General features: G+C 40.1%; 1 protein-coding gene across 2 annotated transcripts in view; it reads left to right on the top strand.

Moving 5' to 3' along the window:
• Positions 1 to 3,501: 3,501 nt before the first annotated feature.
• PITPNC1 (phosphatidylinositol transfer protein cytoplasmic 1) overlaps positions 3,502 to 24,881 on the top strand; it is a 141,543-nt gene continuing 120,163 nt past the window's right edge. Inside the window, exons 1-2 of one of the 2 annotated variants that reach the window (XM_080994989.1) lie at positions 3,502 to 3,630; positions 8,431 to 8,539. In XM_080994989.1, coding sequence (XP_080851115.1) covers positions 8,492 to 8,539 — 48 coding nt within the window. In that variant the 5' untranslated portion in view covers positions 3,502 to 3,630; positions 8,431 to 8,491. Of the gene's footprint in view, positions 3,631 to 7,669; positions 8,540 to 24,881 lie in introns of those variants that run through there. The other variant, XM_080994990.1, reaches the window with a different exon arrangement.

The following is a 24,881-nucleotide window of genomic DNA, read 5'->3' as shown; positions in this document are numbered from 1 at the left end:
TGGGTGAGTTTGCCTAAGCAAGAATGTTTTTAGTAGGCACCCAAAAGAGTACAATGAAGGCGTCTGCTTAATCTCAATAGGCAGAGAGTTCTAAAAGGCAGGTGCTATCACACTAAATAATCAAGTGCTTACAAATACGGAAAGGGTACAGTGTAGAAGTGCCAATTCTGCCAATCACAGCAATTACTTTAATTTAAGTCCAGTCCAAGATACTTTGCTGTCTGAGGCAAAGGACAAGATGTCCTCAACTGGACTGGCAGTTGAATCTTAACTTCAACACTGTCAATAAGATAACATTCTCCGGTGCACCTGCAGGCAGCAGGCCAAAGATTGCATTTTGGCTCCTTGACTGTTGAACAGTCGAGTGTCACAAGACACTGTTCTATCCCCAGTGCTCTTTAACATCTTTATGAAGCCACTGATGATGATCATTAGGACAGGCATAGGCAAACTTGGCCTTCCAGATGTTTTGGGACTACAGCTCCCATCATCCCTGACCACTGGTCCTGTTAGCTAGGGATGGTGGGAATTGTAGTCCCAAAAAACATATGGAGGGCTGAGTTTGCTATGCCTGCATTAGGAAATTTGTTGCACAGTGTTTCCAGCATGTTGATGCTCACAGCTCTGTTTCTGTGAAATGCCTGAATCAAGTGTGGCTGTACATGTGTGGAACCAGTACCTGGAAATAGTAATGGCCTGGATGAGGGCCAATACACTGAAGCTGAATCCTGACAAAATGGAAGCCCTATGAATGGGTAGTTCCTGAGTTTGGGATCTTGGTCGGTTACCTGTTCTGCAGAGAGTTGTATTTCCCCTGAAGGTTTAGGTACATAGCCTAGGGATGCTCCTCCATCCATTATTATCACTGGAGAGCTAAGTGGGTAGGAGTGCCTTTAGCCACATTCAGCTGGTGCATGACCTACGAACTTCCCTGGAATGGGATAACCGAGCTGTAGTGGTTTGTGCCGTGGCAACCTCAAGATAATCACAACACTAAATATGGATCTACCCTTAGAATTAGTCTGAAAGCTGCAACTGGTACAAAATTTGACTGCTGGGCTGCTTTGTGGAGCAGCCTAACAGCAACATGTGATAGCCTTGTTCAAGTAATTGGCACTGCCACTGTGCTATTGGTTCAAGCTGAAGTTACGATATTTGCACACAAAGCCCTGTATGGCACGGGACTTGGTTATTGGGGAGACCTATATGCCCCTGCTGGGACGCAGTTGGCGCTGTGGGTTAAATCACAGAGTCTAGGACTTGCCGGTCAGAAGGTCGGCGGTTCAAATCCCTGCAACGGGGTGAGCTCCCGTTGCTCGGTCCCTGCTCCTGCCAACCTAGCAGTTCGAAAGCACCCCAAAAAGTGCAAGTAGATAAAAAGGTACCGCTCCGGTGGGAAGGTAAACGGCGTTTCCGTGCACTGCTCTGGTTTGCCAGAAGCGGCTTAGTTATGCTGGCCACATGACCTGGAAGCTGTATGCCAGCTCCCTCGGCCAATAAAGCAAGATGAGCGCTGCAACCCCAGAGTCGGTCACGACTGGACATAATGCTTAGGGGTCCTTTTACCTTTTATATGCTTCTGCCTGAGCACCGCAGCCTGCTGGGGAATTGGTGGTGGAGATGCTAAGTGGGGTAGTTGGCAGCTCCTTACTCCCAAGCCTTGGGTTGGGTAATCCTTACCCTTTATCAAATATGCACCAAATTTGTACATCTTTTAGTGAAAGCTTTCTATTTTGCCCAGGCCTTGCCAGACAGAGGTTGGATTGTATTTCGCCTCCATACAGTGTTTACTCAGCTATGCATTTGTAACTGTATTTTGCATTTGAAATTGGATCTTATTGTGATTTGTGTATTTGATGATTTTGTGTAAGATACTTAGCTATTTCAGTTTGAAGCAGTATATAAATAAATAAGGAAATATTTTAGGGTTGGTGTTGCAGGCCTATGGGACACATTTCTTGGATCTCCAACAAAGGGGAGTGGCCAGGCAGGATGCAAGAGAAATGGCTGAGAGAAATGGCTGAGAGTGCGGTTGGTGCTACTTTGGAGCATTTGCCAACTGGGACAATTGCTTCACCCCCTAGTGATAGGCCCTCCCTGTTTAAATTGGCATTTTCAGTGATGATTTTGAATAGCTTTGATTTTCATCAGCTCACCCCAGACTTTCCCTGTGGGTTCATCTCCCACAATCTCTCTTACCATTCACCTCTTTCATCTGCCTAAACATAATCTCTTCTGCGGTGGCTCTTCTGCTTTTGTATTTAGAGGGTGAGGAATATTTAGCACTTGTAATCACAGCATATGACAGATGCTACTATAGCCTTGACACCTTACATCATTTCAGTGGGTCAGCATCTTAATACATTAGTCATAACACAGCAGGAGCGCTTAGACTTCTTAACATATAAATGATCAAGTTCTGCTTCTGTGCAGCCTATGAGTGTAGTATTAAAATGTTTTCCAAGAACAGAAATAGAAGCTCTATGAAGCAGTTTCTCATCTGAATTTAAGAATGTGTAAGATATTTGATATTCTAAATATATATATCACACTGATCCGGTTATTATCCGCACCACTGGATTAAGAAAAGGAAGATGGAACAGTTTTGAGAGAACTTGGTTCCTTCTTGTTAATTACATGAAGCGTAAACATAATCTGAACCTAATCTGAACCTATTTAAAACTTTTTCACTGCTAGTATAAATTTGAGATAACTGGAGTAAGTTTGTAATGGAATGAAACAATAAGCAAAAGGTCTGCATGTTATGCTACTAATTATAATTTTATAATTATAAAAAATTATAAAAATTATAATTATATATGTGTATTTATGCATTATATGAAAATAGAAATTGAACTAGACAATTCAATTATAAGATTTGGGTCTTACAGGCAGAGGGCCTTCTTGGTAGTGGCGCCCGCCCTATGGAACACCCTCCCACCAGATGTCAAAGGAAAAAAAAAACTACCAGACTTTTAGAAGACATCTGAAGGCAGCCCTGTTTAGGGAAGCTTTTAATATCTGAAGGACTATTGTATTTTAATATTTTGTTGGAAGCCGCCCAGAGTGGCTGGGGAAACCCAGCCATATGGGCGGGGTATAAATAAATTATTATTATTATTATTATTATTATTATTATTATTAGTGTGAATACATTGTAATAAGTGCAAATCCTTCCTTATGTAAAATCATTTTTCTTATAAGGACGTAAGATGAGCTTGCTATGTCGGGCCACTGGCCCAGGTAGCCCAGCTTCCTCTTCTCACAGTGGCCAACCAGATGCTTATGGGAAGCCGAAAAGCAGGACCTGAGCACAACAGCACTCTGCCCACTTGTGATTCCCAGCAACTGGGCATTCAGAGGCATACTGCTTCCGGTAGTGGAGGTAGAACATAGCCATCCTGTCTCATCACAAAAGAGAGCTGTGATGTCATGGTCTTTTGTCCCTCTGATGTTATACCACCACTGAACTGAGTAAGCTATTTTCATGTGTATTTCAAAAGCACAAACTGGTACTAAGAGACTGAGCCAATGCTATGCTGCATGGAGCATTGTGTGGGTGTTGGGGCTATTGTTTGATTTTGAGAGCAGACCTACCCTTATCCTTCAGCAATGAAGGAACTCATTCAAGTAATTCAATGGGATTTTTCATCAGGGAAGGGCTTTGGTCTTTTGAATTTCAGCAGCGCCCTGTGCAAGACCCAGATTTGGCATAAACCCTGCCTCTCGCCTTCTGTTCTGCTCAATTCACTATGTCATAGTTGCAACGCCCTGCTGTACCCCCTAGGCTCATCATTCACTGTGGCAGAACCAGTCGTGCTGCCCTGAATCCACCTCTGTTTTCATGGTTCTTGCACCCCACCCTACAGCCTGCAGAGACCCTCTGCAGCTCCACATTCTGATGCAGTTTTATCTAGGAACTGAACAGAGGGGGCAGGTTTCCCTTCCCCTTGCTTTCAATATGCAAAGTTTGTGAGTGTTACCCAAGCCCTATTTACTTCATGTAAGACACTATGATAGTAGCTGCAGTGCAAGCTTTTGCTTGCACCACAGGCGCATGTAAAGCAAGAAGCCCATTCAGTAAAAAATGTGAGAATATGGTCAAACATAGTAATTTGAGAGTAGTCTTTATTCTATTTTTTGTGGTTCAATAGCCAAATCTATAGCTGCATTAAAAGTCAACGTAATCTAAAATTATAATGTACTGCATTATAATGCAGTAAAAGAACCTGAATTCTAAATATAGCTATTTCCTCTGGGTAACAGTAGAGCAGTAGAGCAGGCTTTTGTTTGTTAGATGTGTTAAGGCAAGCCACCAGTGGGCCTTCTAGTTGAGTGTGCATTGGAGTGCAGAAGAGCTAAGCAAGAGTTGAAGTGGCTTATATTACCACTAGATGGCAGTGTTTGTCTCTGGACTAAGGCTTACAGATCCTAAGGTTGCATATAGGCAAATCTGAATTTCACAATTTGTTTGATATTTGTAAGGAAATTTAACTTTAATAGTTGCATCTTGTAAATTCAAGTTTTGGGAACTGATTTCAGGCACTATATTCTTTAGTAGAAAGTACTACCTTCATCTATTTTTGGACAGAAAAAAAGACAGCTGGCATTCTAACAAAAGTCTTCATGTACTAAAAGGAGGTTCAATGCCAATTGTGGTGATGTTTCAGTGCAAAAGTGTTAAAGAAATAGAAATAACTTTGGCTGCAATCCTTACCCATTTTCCTGGGAGAAAGCACCACTGAATTCAATAGTACTTGCTTTTGAGTAGATGTGGTTAGGACCTCGCTGTTAGTCTCTCATGCTTATATTTAGTACTTGATGTATTTTTATATTAAATGTTTGGGTTGCTGGTTCTTCAAGATCACGGTGACATTTTGAGAAGCACATATAATTTACATGACATCACTTTCAGGGGCAATTTGAGAATATAAGTTATTATGCATGTTAATGAATGAGCTTTAAATGTTGACATTCAAACATAATTAAAATGTATCAGCTTTTTATCTTTTGCGCATTGCTTGCTTCAAAAGTGGAAAAGGATTATGCCTGCTAAAAGAAGATAATAATGGCAATGTGTTTTCATTGAGGCATTTCTAACTGATATGAGAAGCTATGGCTGCTTTACAGAGTTGAGGGCTGTTAATGAAATGCTGCTCAAAAAGGAAATGGGTGAGGTTGTTATATCCTGTTTTTGTATGTCCTGTGCTGTCCTTTTATATTTACAAAGGACTTGCACATTTCTTTTTAAGAATACAAGCTTAATATTGCAATAGCTGCATCATCATCATCATCATTATTATTTTTAGTTTGTTGCAAAATGCTGTCATGGATCAGAACAAAAGCCTACTAGTTCAGGATTCCTAACTCAAAGATTGAGGAAGTAGAAAAGAAAAATGACCAGTTTTTACATAATCCATATTTCATCACTTGCTTTTAGTTTCTTTCAGATGTTATTTCAGCATGGCAGTAAGATTTATTTATCTAGAACACCTTTCCTCTGCTTTTTTCAGAAGGACTTACAAAAAATAATAGTTCAAATAGAAGTCATTTTCTACTCATGCAAGGGCTGTTTTCTCCTACAACATTCTAGCATGAGATATAACAGTGAAAACAAATGCAGAGGTGTTGTTCTGCTTCTGCCGAAGTTGCACAATTAAAAGCAGAAGAGCTACTGTAGAATCTGTGCTGCTGTTACTGTGCTGCTTCCAAGCCATTGCAGACCAGTGCAGTTGCTGTTTCTGAAATCAGATCAGCATAGAATGCAAATAAGACATATTAATGGCATTATCTATATGGTCATTTACAAAGAAGAAGTTTGGCTGTTCCCTATCTCGTTTGGCTTTCAATCTAACAACAGCTATATAGGGTAAGATCCAATAACCCTTCAGCCTTTCATAAATCACAACCTCACTTGTCCCCAATTTCTCTGGAAGATTCCTCCGGAGTGTGTATGTATGTGTGTGCAGAGGGAAGGAGTGGAAGTCCTGTTTGTTGTGAGAAGAAGCTCTTTGTGCAATCAGGCTGTCACAACTGGATGTCACCCATAGGAAACTGCCAAAGAAAGGGGATGGAAAATAGAAGCTGGCACAGACAGCTGAAGGCAGAGCTGTAGCTATGGGAAACTAGCTGGGCTGTGTGTGTGCGCGCGCTCAAATGCCCATGGTGGGGTGCCGAACTGGGTCTTTGACCTGGGTGAAATAAAGCCTAGCTTTGCCCCTGGTGAAGGGATATGTGATTATTTCAATTACACATACTTTGGCTTCATTACAATATGGTATTGGGACTATGGGGTTGTTCCAAAGGCTTCCAAGAAAGTATGAATTTGGAAGTGGGATTTGTAGGAAACAAAGGAAGTGGTTGCACTGAGGCATTCTGGGAGGCAGCTCCAAGCAATTAGAGGAGTCAAGGAAGAAAGGGTGCAATTGCTTCAAGGAGCAGGAGACCTTCCATGAGATTGGTGGAGCTGGACAAGTGAAACAGGAAGAGAACTGTTGGGATGTAAGAGCAGAGATGTTTCAGATGGGGGGCAGGCAATCATGGAGGGTTTTGAAGGTATTTCTTTGGCGTGTATATTGATGCTTTAAAACTCTTCAGGTGCTTTGGGTGATTATCTTCTTAAGGGATTCTTTTTTTTCCATGAGTCACTTGTTTTTGTTTGAGTGTCTCTAGAGGTTTGTCAGGAATCACAAAGGCCACAAGACACTCCTTTGCTACTATTAAACACTCCAGCAAAATTGTAGCTGTTGTGTGAAATGCATCATGCTCCAAGGCTCCACAGATAGCAGGCAATAAAGGCAAAGCGACCCCTAACCATTAGGTCCAGTTGTGGCCAACTCTGGGGTTGCGGCGCTCATCTCACTTTATTGGCCGAGGGAGCCGGCGTACAGCTTCCGGGTCATGTGGCCAGCATGACTAAGCTGCTTCTGGCGAACCAGAGCAGTGCACGGAAACACCGTTTACCTTCCCACCGGAGTGGTACCTATTTATCTACTTGCACTTTGATGTGCTTTTGAACAGCTAGGTTGGCAGGAGCAGGGACTGAGCAACAAGAGCTTACCCCAATGGGGGATTCGAACTGCCGACCTTCTGATCGGCAAGTCCTAGGCTCTGGTTTAACTCACAGCTCCACCCACATCCCATAGCAGGCAATAGAGCACCATAAAATGGCTGGTGGAAGTGTGAGTAGAGGTGGGACCACCACCATAACTGTTCCTGGTTTATTACAACAGAAATAGTTTTAAAAATGCCATGCATAAAAGATTTTGCAGGTGTTGTTGCCTCCAGTGAAGAAGAGTTTTCTTCTTGCATGTATCTCATTCTTATTTTTATTTCTAAACACATCCAGCAAAGGTTCCCCCCAGATCTCTAGGAACAGCTTAGTAGCTATCGCTGTCTGGAATTGCCTCTAAATTAGTCATATACCGTATGTCAGTTTCACTCAACTGCTGCTCCTTGCATTTTCCTAAATGGCCTGAAATCAATCTGCAAGAACCAAAAGGAGAGGGGAGATATGTGTGGAGAGTGGGGAGAAAGCTACTATCCCTTTGGATTTTATTTGAATTCAGTTGCAGCTTGCTTTCCTTGTGCTGGCTGACACTTCAGCAGAGACATGCTGTTTTGTTTAAAACGTTTGCGTTTTTTTTTTTCCTATGCCATTTCCCTATTGGCCGGATGGGGCCATCCTTCCTGCTGTGGCTGCTGATGTCAGACACACACTCACACCCTTTCTAAGGCTGCTGCTGCAGAGACTTCTCAGCACGACCAGATAGGACCAGTACGTACACACAGCTCTGGTGGGGGAAACCCAGCCCTCAAGAACGATCAAAGGTGGAAGGAAAAGCCAAGACACATCCTGTCTCTCCCTCAGGGTGCAGTAATGCTGAAAGGCATAACATCAGCTTTAGTACAGTGAGGCGGGGAGAGAGAGCCTTGTTTACCAGCCTGGGAAGGAAACGTTATAAACCCTTTGTCTTGGAAATAAGCTTTGCATCTTTGCTGCTGCTGATCCCGTGTGCTGCCGCCGCTGCTGGTGACATTAACATCTGTGGACTATTTCATTTATTTTTACTTCCTCCCCCACCTCGGCTGCTCTAGGAATGTCTTGATGCAACTGGAAAGAAATTGTCGATTTTAATGCATTTCCAGTGGATTTCTCTCCATTCACTATGATAGCATTTTATGTTTGAGACTCCTTTGTGTATGTGTGAGTGAAAAAATCACATGATCTCAGTTTGAAGCAGGAAAACTGGAAGAGAGAAGAAATTCTGTTTTTTCCCCTTTTTTTGCTAGATCAGCTTTCTGGATGGTGGCAGTGGCAATTTCTACATACATTGTCAAGCACACATACTACAGTGTGCTGTAGACCTTGCTGATTTTTAAAAAAAGATATAAAACAAGATTTTCCCCCCTATTTTGTTGTTGCTGCAGTTGGGGTGCACTGTGATTACGTTTCTCCTAAATTGCTGATTTGCATTTAATGTGAAGGAATATGCTCATGAAGGAGTATCGGATCTGTATGCCTTTGACAGTTGAAGAGGTAAGTGCAGTAGATGGTAATGCTTAGCGCTTTGTTTTAACAATTGTTCCCGAATGTGACTGGAGTGGAGAAGAGTTAATAAATGACCGTGGTGTTTTATTGGGTTCTTTCTACTATTATGAAATGATTTTTCCCTCCACTCTGGTTCATGGAGTCGTATTTCTGTTGCGATGGAAGGAAAGTGCATGCAAGCAAAAAGTAAATATACCAATTTACTGTGTCATCAGAGTTCTGATTGGCTACTAAGCTTTGCTAAGAACACACATGCAAACATAAGCAGGTACGCACACTTTGAGCAGGACTGATTTGGAATGGAATCCATGTGGCAAGAATTAATCCAGTGAAATTTCTAAAAAATAAAAATATTTGGTTAAGTCATCCTGTTCTCAAAACGTGCTCCTTCCATACTTCAAGTTTAGATGTGTGATAATTTTCCAAAGTTTCTCCTATGTAAAGTAGCATTTGTAAGTGAGCTTCAATTCTTCTAGTGAAACTTTTAATGTAGCCATTCCGTTGTTGATATATTTTACTAAAGCACAGTGTATTTTAGGTACTGAGTGTAGCACACACATATTTAAATAGAAGCACACATATTGAGAGCAAATGGCAGACAAAGGCAAAACAACATTAAGTATGTTGATCATGGTAGTTTTATACTCGGAAGGCAACAAGACTTCAGTACATAAGCTACAGCTTTGATGAATGTTTATATTTATTGGAGTAAAGTTGTGATGTTGTACATGCAGTGAACATCTAAGTTCCCCTTTGTTTTCAGATTCATATTAAAATGTTATGCTTGTTGTTTTAATTGCTATTCAGTCCTTATCATGGAAGTTTATTTTCCGTTTCATCTTTTGGCAATGCGCAAATACATTCATTTTATTTTTGTTAAAAAAAACATACCTGACAGTACTGTAGTCCACAAGGGGGAGCTTTGAACATATTCTTCCATAGAACTTTGTTCCCATCTTTTGATGCAGAAATATATACAATAGTGGTAAGAATATCACTAGTAGATTGTTGCAGGTATCTTTTTTCTGTAAAAAATAAATAAACATAGCACTTGCACGCCATGTGTTTCGGAAGCCTGCTTGGACTATCTACCATGAAACATTTCGGTTGTTGCAGAAGAAGCAGTGAAATGTATCAAAAGTACCACGATTTCTGCCTGCCTTGTGTAAAACGACTACAGTAAAGAGAAATACAGTTTTGAGGTTTCCAGTGCAATCTACTTTGTACCTGTATGTATTTGCTGGCTACATAGTATTTTGTACATCTGCAGACAGTAAACCTGTTGGGAACTAGCAAGCTCATACTGTGTTTGCTGGAGGTACATGTAATTGGTTGTTGTGTTGGTTTTTCCTTCAGTAGTTTCTTATCTTTTCCAGCCTTCCCAGCAAAGCCAACATTCTAGTGTTTAAAACGGGTTTGCAAATAATTCCAAATGAATTATTAGTCCATAAAAAAACCCCACTGCGTATCTGGGTTAGCCATTTGTGGACATTTACAACCTTAAAGCGACCCCTGCTCACCCCCCATTCCCATTTTCAAAAGTTTCTATGCCTAGTAGTTTGAAGAGAATAGTTTTGCATGAGTCAGAATTAAAACCCCAGGTGTTGTGTAAATATCTGAAAACCTTTGATGCCTCTTCAAGGGCAGCTGAAGTAGACTTTTTAAGTAAAGTATTCCTGTAGTGCCATCAAAATGTGTCAAATGCAAAACCATCTTTTAACAAAGATTTGTGGATGTGCACTGGTACAATTTGCTGTTACTTTATACTGTGAATAAAATTGCAATCTGATGTACACTAACTTGGGAATGAGTCCTATTGAACTTAATGGACATTACTTCTACATATGTATGTTAGTCTATATTTGTGCATGCACACGAAAGCTCATACCAAGAACAAACTTAGTTGGTTTCTGAGGTGCTACTGGACATTTTTTTTATTTTAAAAATATATTTCACTCTTATACAGTATCTGTGCTGAGCTCCCTGTCCCAAACAATTACAATGAATTAGTAATTGTTGGCTATTTGCAACAAGTTATGGACAACTTCGCATATAGGCATTGAAATTATACATACTTTCAGATCTGAACAGGATGCCACCCTGGATGAGGAAAAACTTAACTTCAATAACAGTTAATTTTAATTATATTACTTGGAAGTTTGTGATAGGGTTTCTATAAAACAGCCCAGTTGAAAATGATATCTGAATGTAATACAAACAAAGCCTACATTCTAAACCACTTAAAACTATCAAACACACTGCGGTGATTTAGATGTGACATCAAACAGTTTGACATCATGCATAGCTGGATTATTGGGTTTGATTACTGCCTCTCCCTCCCTTTGTTCCTTGTTCTTGCACTTCCTGCCTCCTTTCTTGGTTTGAGATAAAACTTAGTTTGAAGTTTTGGTTGGCAAACTATGGTTTGTGCTTTCTCCGCAAAACAGAATTGGAAATTTGGTTTCTAGTTCTGTTTTGCAGGGCAAACACAATCTAATTTTTCAGTTTGGATAAAACTGGCATGCTGGCTGGCTGCCTGAAACCAAGGTAGGGGGCAGGGAAGCCCCATGCATGAAGGGCAAACAGAAGCACACAAACCTGGGCCTCACCTTTGGCTTGTGCGTATAAAATCAGATCATAGCTTGATGAACCAAGATGCATTTTAAGATAGGCTTAAGATAGAGCTCACGTATCTGTCCTTACGTATATATATAGAACGGGCCAATTGCTTCATCTCTACATTGTGTAGTGGAAAATACATGTTAGTTGCATGAGAAGCAATTTTGGATTATGCCCTGGTAATATAGAAGTTAATTAGTTTCAAAAGCAACCAATTTTTATGCATTTTTTGTTCAGTAAACATTTGATAGAAAACTTGAAAATTGATTTAAATTAGCCTGCCTTGGAGTGTGATTCTTGAGGGCTCTGAAATATGTTCTTCTTCTGAGACTATAGTCTAAGTAATCTTGATAATGTTCTTTTTAACTATTGTCGTTTTGTGCAGAAAGCAATGGTAAATGTACAAGAACATTGGGTGATTAAGATGTTAGTAACTAACTGTTGCTTCCCTTGGCTTCATTGCTATCCTGTTACTTTCCTTTAGTTTTTTAAAAAGGCTATGAGCATATGACCTTTAAACATTCATCATCAAAGGGGACTTTTTCATTGAATAGTTAATATATTTGTTCAAAGTCTCATGTGACTTGAGTGAGTTGAGTAAAATGTCAGAATCCCATCTCCAGTAGTTTTGTGGTAAAAATTTCCGTTATGATTACAGTCCCCCCCCCATGCATGTAGAACTCTGATAAATCATATCTATTATACTGACAGAAGACTTGATTCAAGTCTTCTGAGTGCCAATGCTCATGTAACCACAATGATGCCATTTGTGCGCAAGAGACAGAGATCAGCAGGCTCAGGATAATCCTGAGATCTGTGGAAGTACAATAAAAAATAAATAACTGGGGGGGTGGAGTTACAAAACCTAATGAAAACTGAGTGTGCTCAGGGGCCATGGAATGCTAGCTGACTGTTGTGGAATAAGAAATGGGGGAAGTGGAATGGAATACGGTGTACAGGAGGCTTCCACACGGCAACATTTTGTTGTAGGTCCCATTGCCTATAGGCCTAGGCGATATATCAATATATCGTCCAAAACTGGTTTGAAGTCCATATCGGGATATTGATTTCATAATTTTTGACCTGGCAATATATTGCAAATCGTGATGTGTGTGTGTGCTATGCAAAAATCACAATTTGGGGGAAAACCATGAAGCCAGCCAATGCCTCTACATAGCTCCATCCTTATTTCAGACATCGTGATATGTTGTGATGTTGAAAACCAGGTATCGCCCAGCCCTATCTTAGCTACTTACACATCAGCAAAAAACTTCATTGGTCTGTTCACAGGCCCATTAAACCAAACCAAGAGACAAATGAGCAAACATGCAGGCCCCTGGAAAGTATGACTTTCTCTTCACTGATCATTATGCTGCTGTGCTGAACCAAACCGCAGTTTGACTTCATGTGTCAGCTAATGCTTGGCTCATGGTTTAGCTGTTTACCAGGCAAATCACGGGCTGTAATCAAGGTGTGCCCTGTGGTTTGTCCTCTTGAGCAGCCCACATTTGGTCATTTGCACCAGGCCATGATTTGGCTTGGCTTGGTATTACCTGAGAACGAAGGTAGATCTTGCAAAACATGTTTTTTTGGGCAATCTTGCCAAGTTGGATGACATATCTCATTAAATTAGTTCATCGCTATTTCAGCTGAACGAGATTGCCCACCTAAGGCTGAAGACACTCCAGTTTGTAAGCCTGAGGCCAGTTTCTTTTTCAAAAAATACAACCATAATGAATGTTACTCCTATCTAGCCAGTAAAAAGAACTAACAATTGTTTACAATATAAACATTCCCTGTGGTATAATTCAGTATTGATTTTATGGCACTCGCTGAAACATCTGAGTATATATTTGCCCTAAGGAGTTGATCGTTCCTGGTTCTTAAGCAAGAGCATGAAATGTAGGAAAATATATTCTGCTTAGCATATTCATTATCTTGAAGTACAATAGTATTTATTGTTGTTTTTTAAAAAAGATTTTTATCCCACATTTTCTGTTCGATAACACCTTCAAGATGGTTTAACAGCATCAATCCAAACAGTTCGATTTCAGTAAAACAACATAATAAAACATCCAATATTAAGGAACATAATTCAGTAGTGCGGGAAGATAGCCAATATCATAACAGTGAGCAAAATATTCAGTTATATAAGTTGAGAGTCCAGTAAGTCTTTTCTGTGAACCGTCCTGAGACCTCCAGGTAAAGGGCGGTATATGAATTCAATCAATCAATTTAATAATAATAATAATAATGATAATAATAATGATAATAATAATAATAATAATAATAATAATAATACAGTGGTACCTTGGTTTTCGAACAGCTTTAGTTCATGAACAACTTGGAACCTGAACTCTGTAAAACCGGAAGTAGGTGTTCCAGTTTTCGAACTTTTTCCCGGAAGCCGAACATTCTCTGTTTTGAGTCCTGAGCTTCCATTTTTACTGTTGCGCAGCTAATTTGCATCCCCCCCATTGTAATTCAAGCCTTCTGTTTCCAATAGCAGTGTTCTGAGGTGATATGTGGAGCTTACGGTATAGTTGGTGCTTTTGTTTTTGCTATTTATTTTGCGTTTTTTGTTTTTGAGGCTTTTTCGGTTAATTTGTTTTTGTGACTGTGTTTGATGGATTGATTATGTGACTGCGGAAATGGATAAAAGCCCCCCCCCCCATCCAAACAATGACTATCATCAGTGCAGGTAAGAAATTTTTTTAATATTAATTTTTATCATCTACAATACTGCTTTATTTGTTTTATAGTACAGTACATTGTTTATTGCTTTCATTTTATGGATCAATGGTGTCGTTAGATAGTAAAATTCATGTTAAATTGCTGTTTTAGGGGTTGTTTTTAAAAGTATGGAACGGATTAATCCATTTTGCATTACTTTCTATGGGAAAGTGCGCCTTGGTTTTGGAATGCTTTGGTTTTGGAACAGACTTCTGGAATGGATTAAGTTTGAGAGCCAAGGTACCACTGTAGTAGTAATAATAATAATAATAAAAAGAAGTTTATAATCAGCTGACAGTCCATTCTCTTAGGATCTTCTATCTGGGCTTTTCAGGTAAAGGAGTTCCCTGGCCACTCCTTTCTCAAAGTGTGCCATTAGAATACTAATTGAGAAATAATGTTCTACATACTGTAGTTCTTAAAGGAGAACAGTGGCATCACCAGCAAGATGACCATGTACAACTTGTCCTTAAACTGTTACTCATGGAATCTACTGGTTAGCTACTGTCCACAGCTATCTCAAATTAGTTCTTGAATTTCCCTCCAGTTAGCTTGCTTCAGTGACCTGGTGGTGGTAATCAGAAAGGGACCAGTTAAACCAACAATAAGATAAATTGGAAATATATATTTAAATCAAAGCACAGAAATGTTAAAAAGAGATAAACTCAGCAATCCTGAATGAAAAGTAACAGGGCATTGTATTATGGAAAAGAATATTACACGGACAAATAAAAATAAAGAAATAAACAGCTACCAATAAAGCATGTATCATTGCATCCTCATGAAACTTCTACCAGTCCAAGCTAGTTAAAAGCTTACTGAATCCCTAAACTTGCATCCACCTTCAAAGTCAACAACCACAGGATCTTATTGCCACATACTGCAAAATTTTCCAAGGCTAAAGACTCACAGCACTTCTAACTAAAGTGAAACGTGAAAGTCAAGAAGATCAAATCTGTTCAGAATGCCTTAGGGTTAGTCAAAACCACAATAACAGAAGTCCAGTTAGAAAATGTGTTGACTATCAGGAAAACTACTCCTGGGCCAAGGTTTCCTTCAGACAATTGAAGTCTTGTCCAAACGGAAATAACAAAAAGGAACATAAACTTTGGCAAAGTAAATGCAAGTCAACGAAAAGTATTTGGGGAACACTTTGCTAAACACATTAAAACCACCACCAGCAAAATATTTAAATTTGTTAGAAGTAAGAAGCCAGCTAGCGAGGTGGGGTAGCAAAGGAGTCAAAGGTGTGCTTAAAAGGTGGGAGGGACTGCAGAGCAGCTGAATTCATTGCATTGCTTTCCACAGTGAAAGATGTAGAGCAGCTGCCTGCCCTTGAACTAACTTTCTTAGGAAGGCAAATAAACAATGAGATGAAGTTATAGGCCTTATTGACAGATTTAAAACAGACAAATCACTGTTTTAAATCACAGATGGCATCCATCCAAGAGTTCTTAAATAGCTCAGATGAACTTGTCCCTAAGATCAGCCTCCATGCGTAAGCACTGGAAATAGACAGGATCCAGGGGAGTTCTGGGAAATTACAGTCTGCTCCAGGAAAACTGATAGAAAGCACTATTAAAGATAGAGTACCAAGAATATAAACAAACAGGTCTTGCAGAAGCAGAACCAGTATGGCTCATCTAAGTTTAACTAACCTTTGAGAGCTCTTTTAAAATATCAGTAAACATATAGACGGTGATCCAGTCAACACTGTGTGCTGAGATTTTCAAAGAGCTTTTGATTAAACATACCCCCCAACATTTTGGGAGGGCAAATCGGGGCACCACCCACAACTCAATCGCTCACCTGCTTGCCTCCTCCCTGCCACTGCCCCCTTGCTTGCCCGTCTTCTTGTCCCCCTCCTACCTGTGCCAGAGCACAGGAGCCAAAACAGGACATCCCAAATTGGGATAATAATAATAATAATAATAATAATAATAATAATAATTTTTATACCCCGCCCTCCCCAGCCAAGGCCGGGCTCAGGGCGGCTAACAAGCAATAATAAAAACAAGTTGAATGAATACAACTTAAAAGCAAGATTAAAATACAACATTAAAATATTGAAACATTAAAATATGAAAATGCAGCCTCATAACAGGAGGAGAAAGGAAAAAGAAAAAATAAAGAGGGGGAGGGAATCAAATTGGCTCCAAGCCAAAGGCCAGGTGGAACAACTCTGTCTTACAGGCCCTGCGGAAAGAAATCAGATCCTGCAGGGCCCTGGTCTCATGAGGCAGAGCATTCCACCAGGCCGGAGCCAGTGTTGAAAAGGCCCTGGCTCTGGCTGAAGCTAATCTAACTTCCTTAGGGCCCAGGACCTCTAGGGTGTTGCTATTTATGGACCTTGAGGCTCTCTGTGGGGCATACCGGGAGAGGTGGTCCCGTAGGTACGAGGGTCCTAGGCCGTGAAGCTGGGCTGGCGTCTGTCACTCCAGGATGTCCCGCTTAAAACAGGACACTTGGAGGTTATGCATAAAGTCCGTCACCAAAGAGTCTTGAGTAAGTTTAGTAGTCATGAAATAATAGGAGACGTCCTCTTATAGATCAGCAACTGGTTAAGCAACAGAAGCTGAGAATAGGAATAAGCAGATCTCCAAAAGGACCTCTATTTTAATTTGCATTAAAATAGCAAATGAAGTTCAATATAAGCAAGTGTAAAGTGATGCATATTGAGGCAAAGAAAAGGCACAAATGAAGTCTGAACTGGCAGTGACTGATCAGAAACGAGACTTTGGGATTGTAGTGGATAACTCAATGAAGTTTTCAGGTTGGTACACAGCAGTTGTAAAACAGGTTGGACTAAAATGCGAGCCAGCTTCTTTTTTGGCTGAGCAGTCTCAAACCCCCTCCCCATAATGCAGCCTTATGCAAACTCATGGCGCTTCTCTCTTTTACAACATTACGAGAGTATGAGCCTTCCTTTTCCTTCATGCAAACTCTAATGCATGTCCAGCCTAGTTATTTCTAACACTGATTACTGCAGTTTTCTCTCTGGTCTTTCATGGTCTCACTTTCTTCTGTTCACATGGACTCTACTGCCATAGTTATTCGCCTCTTCCTCTCTTTCTGGTCATGCTTCCTGTGACTATATATATAGTGCACACATGCATATGTGCAGTATATAATTAAATGTTTAAAAATACACATACAAGCCAACAAACAAATATAGTCTAAATATAATCAGCAGATATAGTATGAATAACAATATTTATTTCAGTTCAGTAACTCCTAAATGCATACTTAAACCTCCGTTCTATAAATCCATAAAATATTTAAATTGAACATCACAAGTATTAAGGAATTAATCATTGTAGCTCTCCTAAGAAGCATTCAAAAGGATTTGAAATCTTCCTTACTATTTTCTTGGTGAACTGCCCAGTGTTTGAAACTCCCATTGTTCCAGGCACATTTTGCAACAGGGAATTTCATTAGTGCAATCTGTTTTTGTGCTCTGGGCACAGTGCTGCGCCTAAGATTTCAGATTAAAACTTCAGAGTGGAAGGAAAGGAGGACCTTTTTCTGCCTCCCCATTTCCAGCTATTCTTCGAAGACTGGAGAAGAGACCCTCTTAAGGATATTGGGGGGGGGGTGAGGGCAGGGGAAGAACTAGACCATGTGACAACTGAACACAATACTTTAGCTGCAGTTCATTCATTTTCAGCTTTGTATTCTTGTTATTAAAAAAATGTGCCTAGACATTACATAGTTGTGCACATAACACTAGGTTTAAGGTGCCATTTAGCTCCTAGCTTTCATATCTCAGTTTCTAACACTGGAACTGCCCCTTGGAAAATATAGGTATTCCCTCCCCTAACATTGGTTCTTTTAATAATAATAGTTATTCCACTCTACTAGGGGCTGGCAACCTTTTTAGGCCAGTGAGCACATTGGGATTTTTGAGTGTTCCATAGGTAGCATCGTCTCTGGTCACTTGTCTTAAGAGAAAGTGAAGAATATTTTGTAAAGAATGATAAAGGCAGTTTAGCCCTCTCTAATGGATCATTATTCCATGTCTGCTTAATTAAAATATTTGCTGTCTTGGTGTAATACCACTGAGAACTGCCAATGATTAGATAGATACAAACATACAATCAGATGTAGTATTCTGCATTTGAAACACAGACTGGCCCAAGAAGATCAGGAGTCAACTTGTGTTTCACCTTGATGATTTTGGGACTCCAGGAGGAAACAAAACTAGCCTCTGGATTCTTACTCTCAACATGCCTAGATTTTAATTCAGAAAAAGTATTGTTTCAAAGAATAGCATTTGGCTGATATAAATAAAGCATTAGTTTATTCAATTTGTTAATCTTACAGAACATAAAGGTAAAGGTAATGGACCCCTGACCATTAGGTCCAGTCGTGACCTGGGGTTGCGGCGCTCATCTCACTTTATTGGCCGAGGGAGCCGGCGTACAGCTTCCGGGTCATGTAGCCAGCATGACTAAGCCGCTTCTGGCAAACCAGAGCAGCGCACGGACACGCCGTTTACCTTCCCGCCGGAGTGGTACCTATTTATCTACTTGCACTTTGACGTACTTTTGAACTGCTAGGTTGGCAGGAGAAGGGACCGAGCAATGGGAGCTCACCCCTTCACAGGGATTCGAACCACTGACCTTCTGATCGGAAAGTCCTAGGCTCTGTGGTTTAACCCACAGCGCCACCCTTACAGAACATAGAAAGTTGCTTTACACTTGAGCCCAAACCATTAACCCATCTAGCGCAGAACTGTCTGCAGTGACTGGTAGTCTCTGTCCAGGCTTTCAGACAGGGGTCTTTCCAGGTCTACTTAAAGATGCCAGCAGATGCTCTACCGCTACGGCCTTTCCCCTCTTCGCAGTTTTACTCTTTAAAAAAAAAAAGTGTTAATTTTCCTTTCATGTTCAGTTTCCAGCCAGCTAACTTTCAGAACTGATAAAGAAGCGGATCCAAATCTCTTCTACTTTTGGTGTTGCTTTGTGTGTATTTTACCTTCCCTGCCCACAAGTATCCAAAAAGACTTGCTTGAACAAAGAGATCTGATCTCTCTTGAGCACTCGTATCTGCTTACATCACAAGGCCTTCCTGAGTGCATGACTTTAAACTGACCTTGAGGTTTACAAGCTGGTAAGTAACTATACAACAGCTCAAGAACACAAGCCTACCAGTGCTGCTTTTAGGGAGCGGGAGTGGAAGGGGGGGGAGAGGGGGGGGAATCCCAACCATGGGATCCAAAGACATTTCAAAGAACATGTAGTTTAACCCTTCGGCAATACATTCTATTACTTATTGCTGTTATATAGGCTCTCAATCCTATGTTTGAAAATAGTCAAACGGGCGTAATATATTAAAACAAAACTTTTAAATGTTGAAGGTACAGGAGACACAATGGCAAAGTCACAGTAAAAAAATATGTAAAAGTGCAATTATCAACACAATAAACTCATTTCCAGAGGGGCAGCCTTGTCTGTACTTCAGCAAAAACAGAGGTTTGCAGTACCTTTAAAGACTAGCACATGTATTCTTCCAGTCTACTTAATTCGATGCACAAAATGTAAGACATACGCAGGTGTTTGCAAAACAATAATTGAGTTAATTTTCTTAGATGAAACATTCCTTCCTCACTTCACACAGGAATAGACAGTGCATATTGTACAAGGCATCACTGTAAAAAAAGAAGTGATTTTTCAAAACTTATTTTAATCATGTGCAAATATATGCTAATTTAATAAGTTAAAACTAATTGATCAGTGTATTGTAACTTTGTAGGCTAGTGTATACATATACATACAGGCTCTAGGGTTGCCATATTTCAAAAATTAAAATCCAGACACAAAAGTTGTTGAGCTCCCCACCACCACTATTTTTTTAAGGAAATTTGCAAAAAAACATCACTTAGAATCATAGAGTTGGAAGAGACCACAAGGGCCATCGAGTCCAACCCCCTGCCAAGCAGGGAACACCATCAGAGCACTCCTGACATATGGTTGTCAAGCCTCTGCTTAAAGACCTCCAAAGAAGGAGACTCCACCACACTCCTTGGCAGCAAATTCCAATGTCGAACAGCTCTTACTGTCAGGAAGTTCTTCCTAATGTTTAGGTGGAATCTTCTTTCTTGTAGTTTGGATCCATTGCTCCGTGTCTGCTTCTCTGGAGCAGCAGAAAACAACCTTTCTCCCTCCTCTATGTGACATCCTTTTATATATTTGAACATGGCTATCATATCACCCCTTAACCTCCTCTTCTCCAGGCTAAAAATGCCCAGCTCCCTTAGCCGTTCCTCATAAGGCATCGTTTCCAGGCCTTTGACCATTTTGGTTGCCCTCCTCTGGACACGTTCCAGTTTGTCAGTGTCCTTCTTGAACTGTGGTGCCCAGAACTGGACACAGTACTCCAGGTGAGGTCTGACCAGAGCAGAATACAGTGGCACTATTACTTCCCTTGATCTAGATGCTATACTCCTATTGATGCAGCCCAGAATTGCATTGGCTTTTTTAGCTGCCGCGTCACACTGTTGGCTCATGTCAAGTTTGTGGTCAACCAAGACTCCTAGATCCTTTTCACATGTACTGCTCTCAAGCCAGGTGTCCCCCATCTTGTATTTGTGCCTCTCATTTTTTTTGCCCAAGTGCAATACTTTACATTTCTCCCTGTTAAAATTCATCTTGTTTGTTTTGGCCCAGTTCTCTAATCTGTTAAGGTCGTTTTGAAGTGTGATCCTGTCCTCTGGGGTGTTAGCCACCCCTCCCAGTTTGGTGTCATCTGCAAATTTGATCAGGATGCCCTTGAGTCCATCATCCAAGTCGTTGATAAAGATGTTGAATAAGACCGGGCCCAAGACAGAACCCTGTGGCACCCCACTAGTCACTCTTCTCCAGGATGAAGAGGAACCATTGATGAGCACCCTTTGGGTTCGGTCAGTCAGCCAGTTACAAATCCACTGAGTGGTAGCATAGTCAAGACCGCATTTTACCAGCTTCTTTACAAGAATATCATGGGGCACCTTGTCAAATGCCTTGCTGAAATCAAGGTAGGCTACATCCACTGCGTTCCCTTCATCTACCAGGCTTGTAATTCTGTCAAAAAACGAGATCAGGTTAGTCTGACATGAGTTGCCATACGCCTGAGTTTTACCAATTCCACCTGGAAGCTATTTCTGACGGAGAAATTCCGGATATGTCTGGGAAATTCCGGACGTATGGCAGCCCTAACTGACTCTTATATTTGAACACAATCCAGTTAAACAATAGATTTAAGGTATGCTTAACTTTGTTGCTGTTTTGCCAAGCCTCCTTGTTTATCCTCTTGAAAATGGCCTTTCCAGGGTAGGTTGTAGAACCAATCAAACTCATTGGAGATCTTTCACGGTCTGTTCTGTTGCTTTTGATTTCACCACCTCTTCCCCTGCTCACTCTTCCAATACCAGGCTCTGTTTCTCTGTACCACCTTCGTTCCTCTACTTTTGTCAAATTCAAAGCTTGTAACTTCTATACCTCCCAATTTTGGCGCCTGTTCTCATGATTCAGAAGAAGATTGTTGTTATCCTAGTCATTTCAGCCTGCTGCTTGTAGTGTTCCGAGGCTAATTCTTCAATCTGATGGATGTTTTTGCATTGTTTGGGATGAGATCCTGCCAGCCGCTTTCTGACAAAGTGCTTTGGGTTCTTTTTACAAAAGGTATCAAGGCTATACAAGATTAAATGCATCTTGCTTGAAGTAGCAAATTATTTGGATCTATATCTCACGATGAAAAATTTTGGAAGCTTTTTTCAGTTTGCAAACTACCGTAGCGTTCTGCAAACAGCATTTTCTTAGCTTCATAAAGAGGAAGAATGCTTCCCTTTATGACTGCTCTAAACAGTGAAGCTAGACTTGTATGTTAAGAGCAACTGCTCTGGTTCATTTGCTGCTATGCTATCATAGCAGTTGTTTTGAACAAAAAAAGAACTTGACTATAATAACGGATTGCCTCTCCCATCTCATCTGTGCCATGCTCTACTTAATATTTCTCTGCCCCTCTATTTTCCTCAGACTTGTTCCACATTTCATTGATCTTGGAATAAGGCAAAACATCTTGTAGTGGAAGTGTTATGTCATAAGAACAGGTGTCTATAGGTTGGTTACTTTTAGACTATACTTTACTATTTATAGCTTAACCTCTTCATACAGACACCTCTGTTTATGTTACCATGGTATTGTATGTCATGCTTGGTGGTAAAGACAAATAAAAATAGATGCAATGGCACCAAAATAACAGCATAACAGGTGGTCATATTTATGAAGTTGTAATTTTGGGTAGTGAAGAGACTGGTACGTTCTAGGCCCCAGAGTGTTGAAAATCAACCCTTAATAACTCACTGACAGTTGTGGAAAACGCTTTGCTGATAAATATACACTTGTTCTACCTTTGATGACGTACGTGAAATAGGCACGCATCTAGAACTCCCACAACTTAGATGTGAAACTTGCTCTTTCGTACTTGTAGTATTCTTCAATTATGGAAAAAGTTGTACTCCTATCTAGCTGCACTTTGTGGATATAGGCAAAATACTGCATTTTCAAGTACTGTTAAAGCAGAAGATTAACACAATTATGTATTGATCGTTCCTAAACGCTATTTGTAGGATCGCTTTTGCCTTTGCAAAACCTGTTTTAATTCTTAACTACCAAGGTTAGTATTGGTCTCTGATGAAGCTGAAAAATAATGCATAGTATAAGTAGAGGGCATATAATATTAAAATGAGTGTTAAGTGTGATTATTATAAATTTACTTAATTAGCCAGCTAAAAATGTAATATGTTAGCAGGATTCTTAATCCTGAATTTTGTATCTGAGCAAGTTTGGTTATGTTTCTGTACTTGAAAACTGATAGTGGTGTACTAGGAGTTAGGGGTAATGACAGGGGAATAACTTTTAAATGAAGGATTTCAATTTGCTTCTTGTATTTTTTTCACATATAGGAAAACCTGCCAAGACTCCTTAGTCTTAACTGAAGACAAGTGCTCAGAACTTTTCAGAACCAAGAGCTGGTAGTGACTAGGATGAACATTGTTCCTTCATGACATGGAAATTATATAGCCATGGTGACAGTGCACATATTGATAATTTGCACAATAATTAATACAGAATGTGGCTATTAACCATGATAGCATCAGACTATTTGGTTTCTCAAGAGTTATCAGGACAGAGAGGCATGTTGATGCATGGCGCCAGTCGTTCCCCACTTTGCCCCTTCTTGGCCTGAGTAGAATAAACAAACAAGGAAACTTTTACTTCTATTTACACCAGAACAAGCTATCGTGTTTTTTGCTTCCCAACAAGCAATAATCAGAAAGCCCGCAACAAACCATGGCTTCAGGGTGGCTGAATAACAGCAACACACCACAAAGATTGCAAAAAATAATGTGTCAGTACCAGGCTGCTTGATATTTTAAAGATATAAAATAAAACCTAGTTAAGAATGGTTTTACTAAGACAACAAAATTTGTTGGTTTACCAACACCTGGCTGATAGCACAATCCTATGTATATGTATATCTCCTGAGAGGTCAGTCCTGTTGAATTTAATAGGTCTTTCTTCCAGGTAAATGAATATAGGGTTGTAACCTAAGACCAGTTAGGGTGGAATTCAAAATAGTGCTAAGGAGATTGTTCCATCAGCACATGCATTCCTGCTTGCCTAACAGAATGACCTCTCCTCCATGTGCTGCTCTGGGGGAACTCCTGACCCTCTAGAGTGGATTTGGGGATGGCACATGGGGGAAACCCTGTTGTCCTAGCTAGCAGGATCACCACGCTGGTTTCTGCTAGTAGTACAGGCAGCGACTGTTTTAGGTGTGTCCGATATATGCGTGACTGCACATGTGCATCGCACGAAACCCAGAAGTAACCCAAAAACGTCACAAAAAGGGGGCAGAGGTGGAATGGGGTGTTTCAGGCTTTTTCAATGGTGCTTCAATTTCAAATATACAGCGTGTCACTTAAACATGTGGTGCCTTGGAACGTAACCCATGCGTAAATTGGGAGCCGTCTGTAGTTGAATCCAGTCCTAAATCACATTTCGTGTATGTGCACAGGATTTCACTACAAAGCTACCAAATGTCATTGGTATTTGAACTGTATTTTTGTTACTGTAGATGTCCAAAATACATAGACTGTAGACCAGAGATGGAGGAACTGTGGTCTTCCAGTTATTGGTGGACTACAATTCCCATCCACGCTGACCATTGGGTATGCTGACTTGTACTGATGAGAGTTAGAAACATGAGGCTGTTAACAGTCTCTGCTTTTTTGAGGTGTGTTCATGTGTTTTGGAGTTATTCCTTCTCTCTTAGTATATAGGGAAAATAATATATGGGATATCAAATGCATAATAGAAGCATCTGTTAGGTTTATTATAGTCTAGATATTAAAAACATTTCCCCTGAACATCATTATTGGGGAATGGCCCTGAAAGACATGTGCTACAAAACAAAAGACCAAATGGTTTACTTTAAATGTAGTTGTTGGAATAGGGTAAGAGACATATTTTTTCCTGTTTTATAAGAGAGAAAGCTTTCTTCTTTTTTTTGATAATTTGATTTGAGGAACAACAAATCACTTCTACTTTATAATATAACAATTTGTCCATAATGCTCTGTGAAATATTTGAATTCTTTATTTTTAAACCATGAATAAAAAGATTTCTCTTTGTTCCCGACTTAGATATGTTGATAATGAATATAAATTAGTGAATCAATGTTCTTTGCAATAAAAGTCTCCTAACAATCATAAGCTATTTTAAACAGGCCCCTCTATCCTGTGTATGGATTTCAACTTTATTTAAATTGGACTGTTCTAAATTTATAGAGGAAAAATGTTCTTTCCTGAGGCATCATTACTGTGTCTATCAAATGTTTCTGTTTGAATGTACCTAGTAATTTTGAACTTTTCTCTTAAAGCGAGGGTCCATTTTGAAGTTCTAAGTGGGCTGAGACTCAATTGTGAAAGACACAA

This window comes from Podarcis pityusensis, assembly GCF_964106645.2.
Source record: "Podarcis pityusensis genome assembly, chromosome: 2".
Classification (NCBI taxonomy): domain Eukaryota; kingdom Metazoa; phylum Chordata; class Lepidosauria; order Squamata; family Lacertidae; genus Podarcis; species Podarcis pityusensis.
This window is presented reverse-complemented; position numbering and strand designations above follow the sequence as displayed.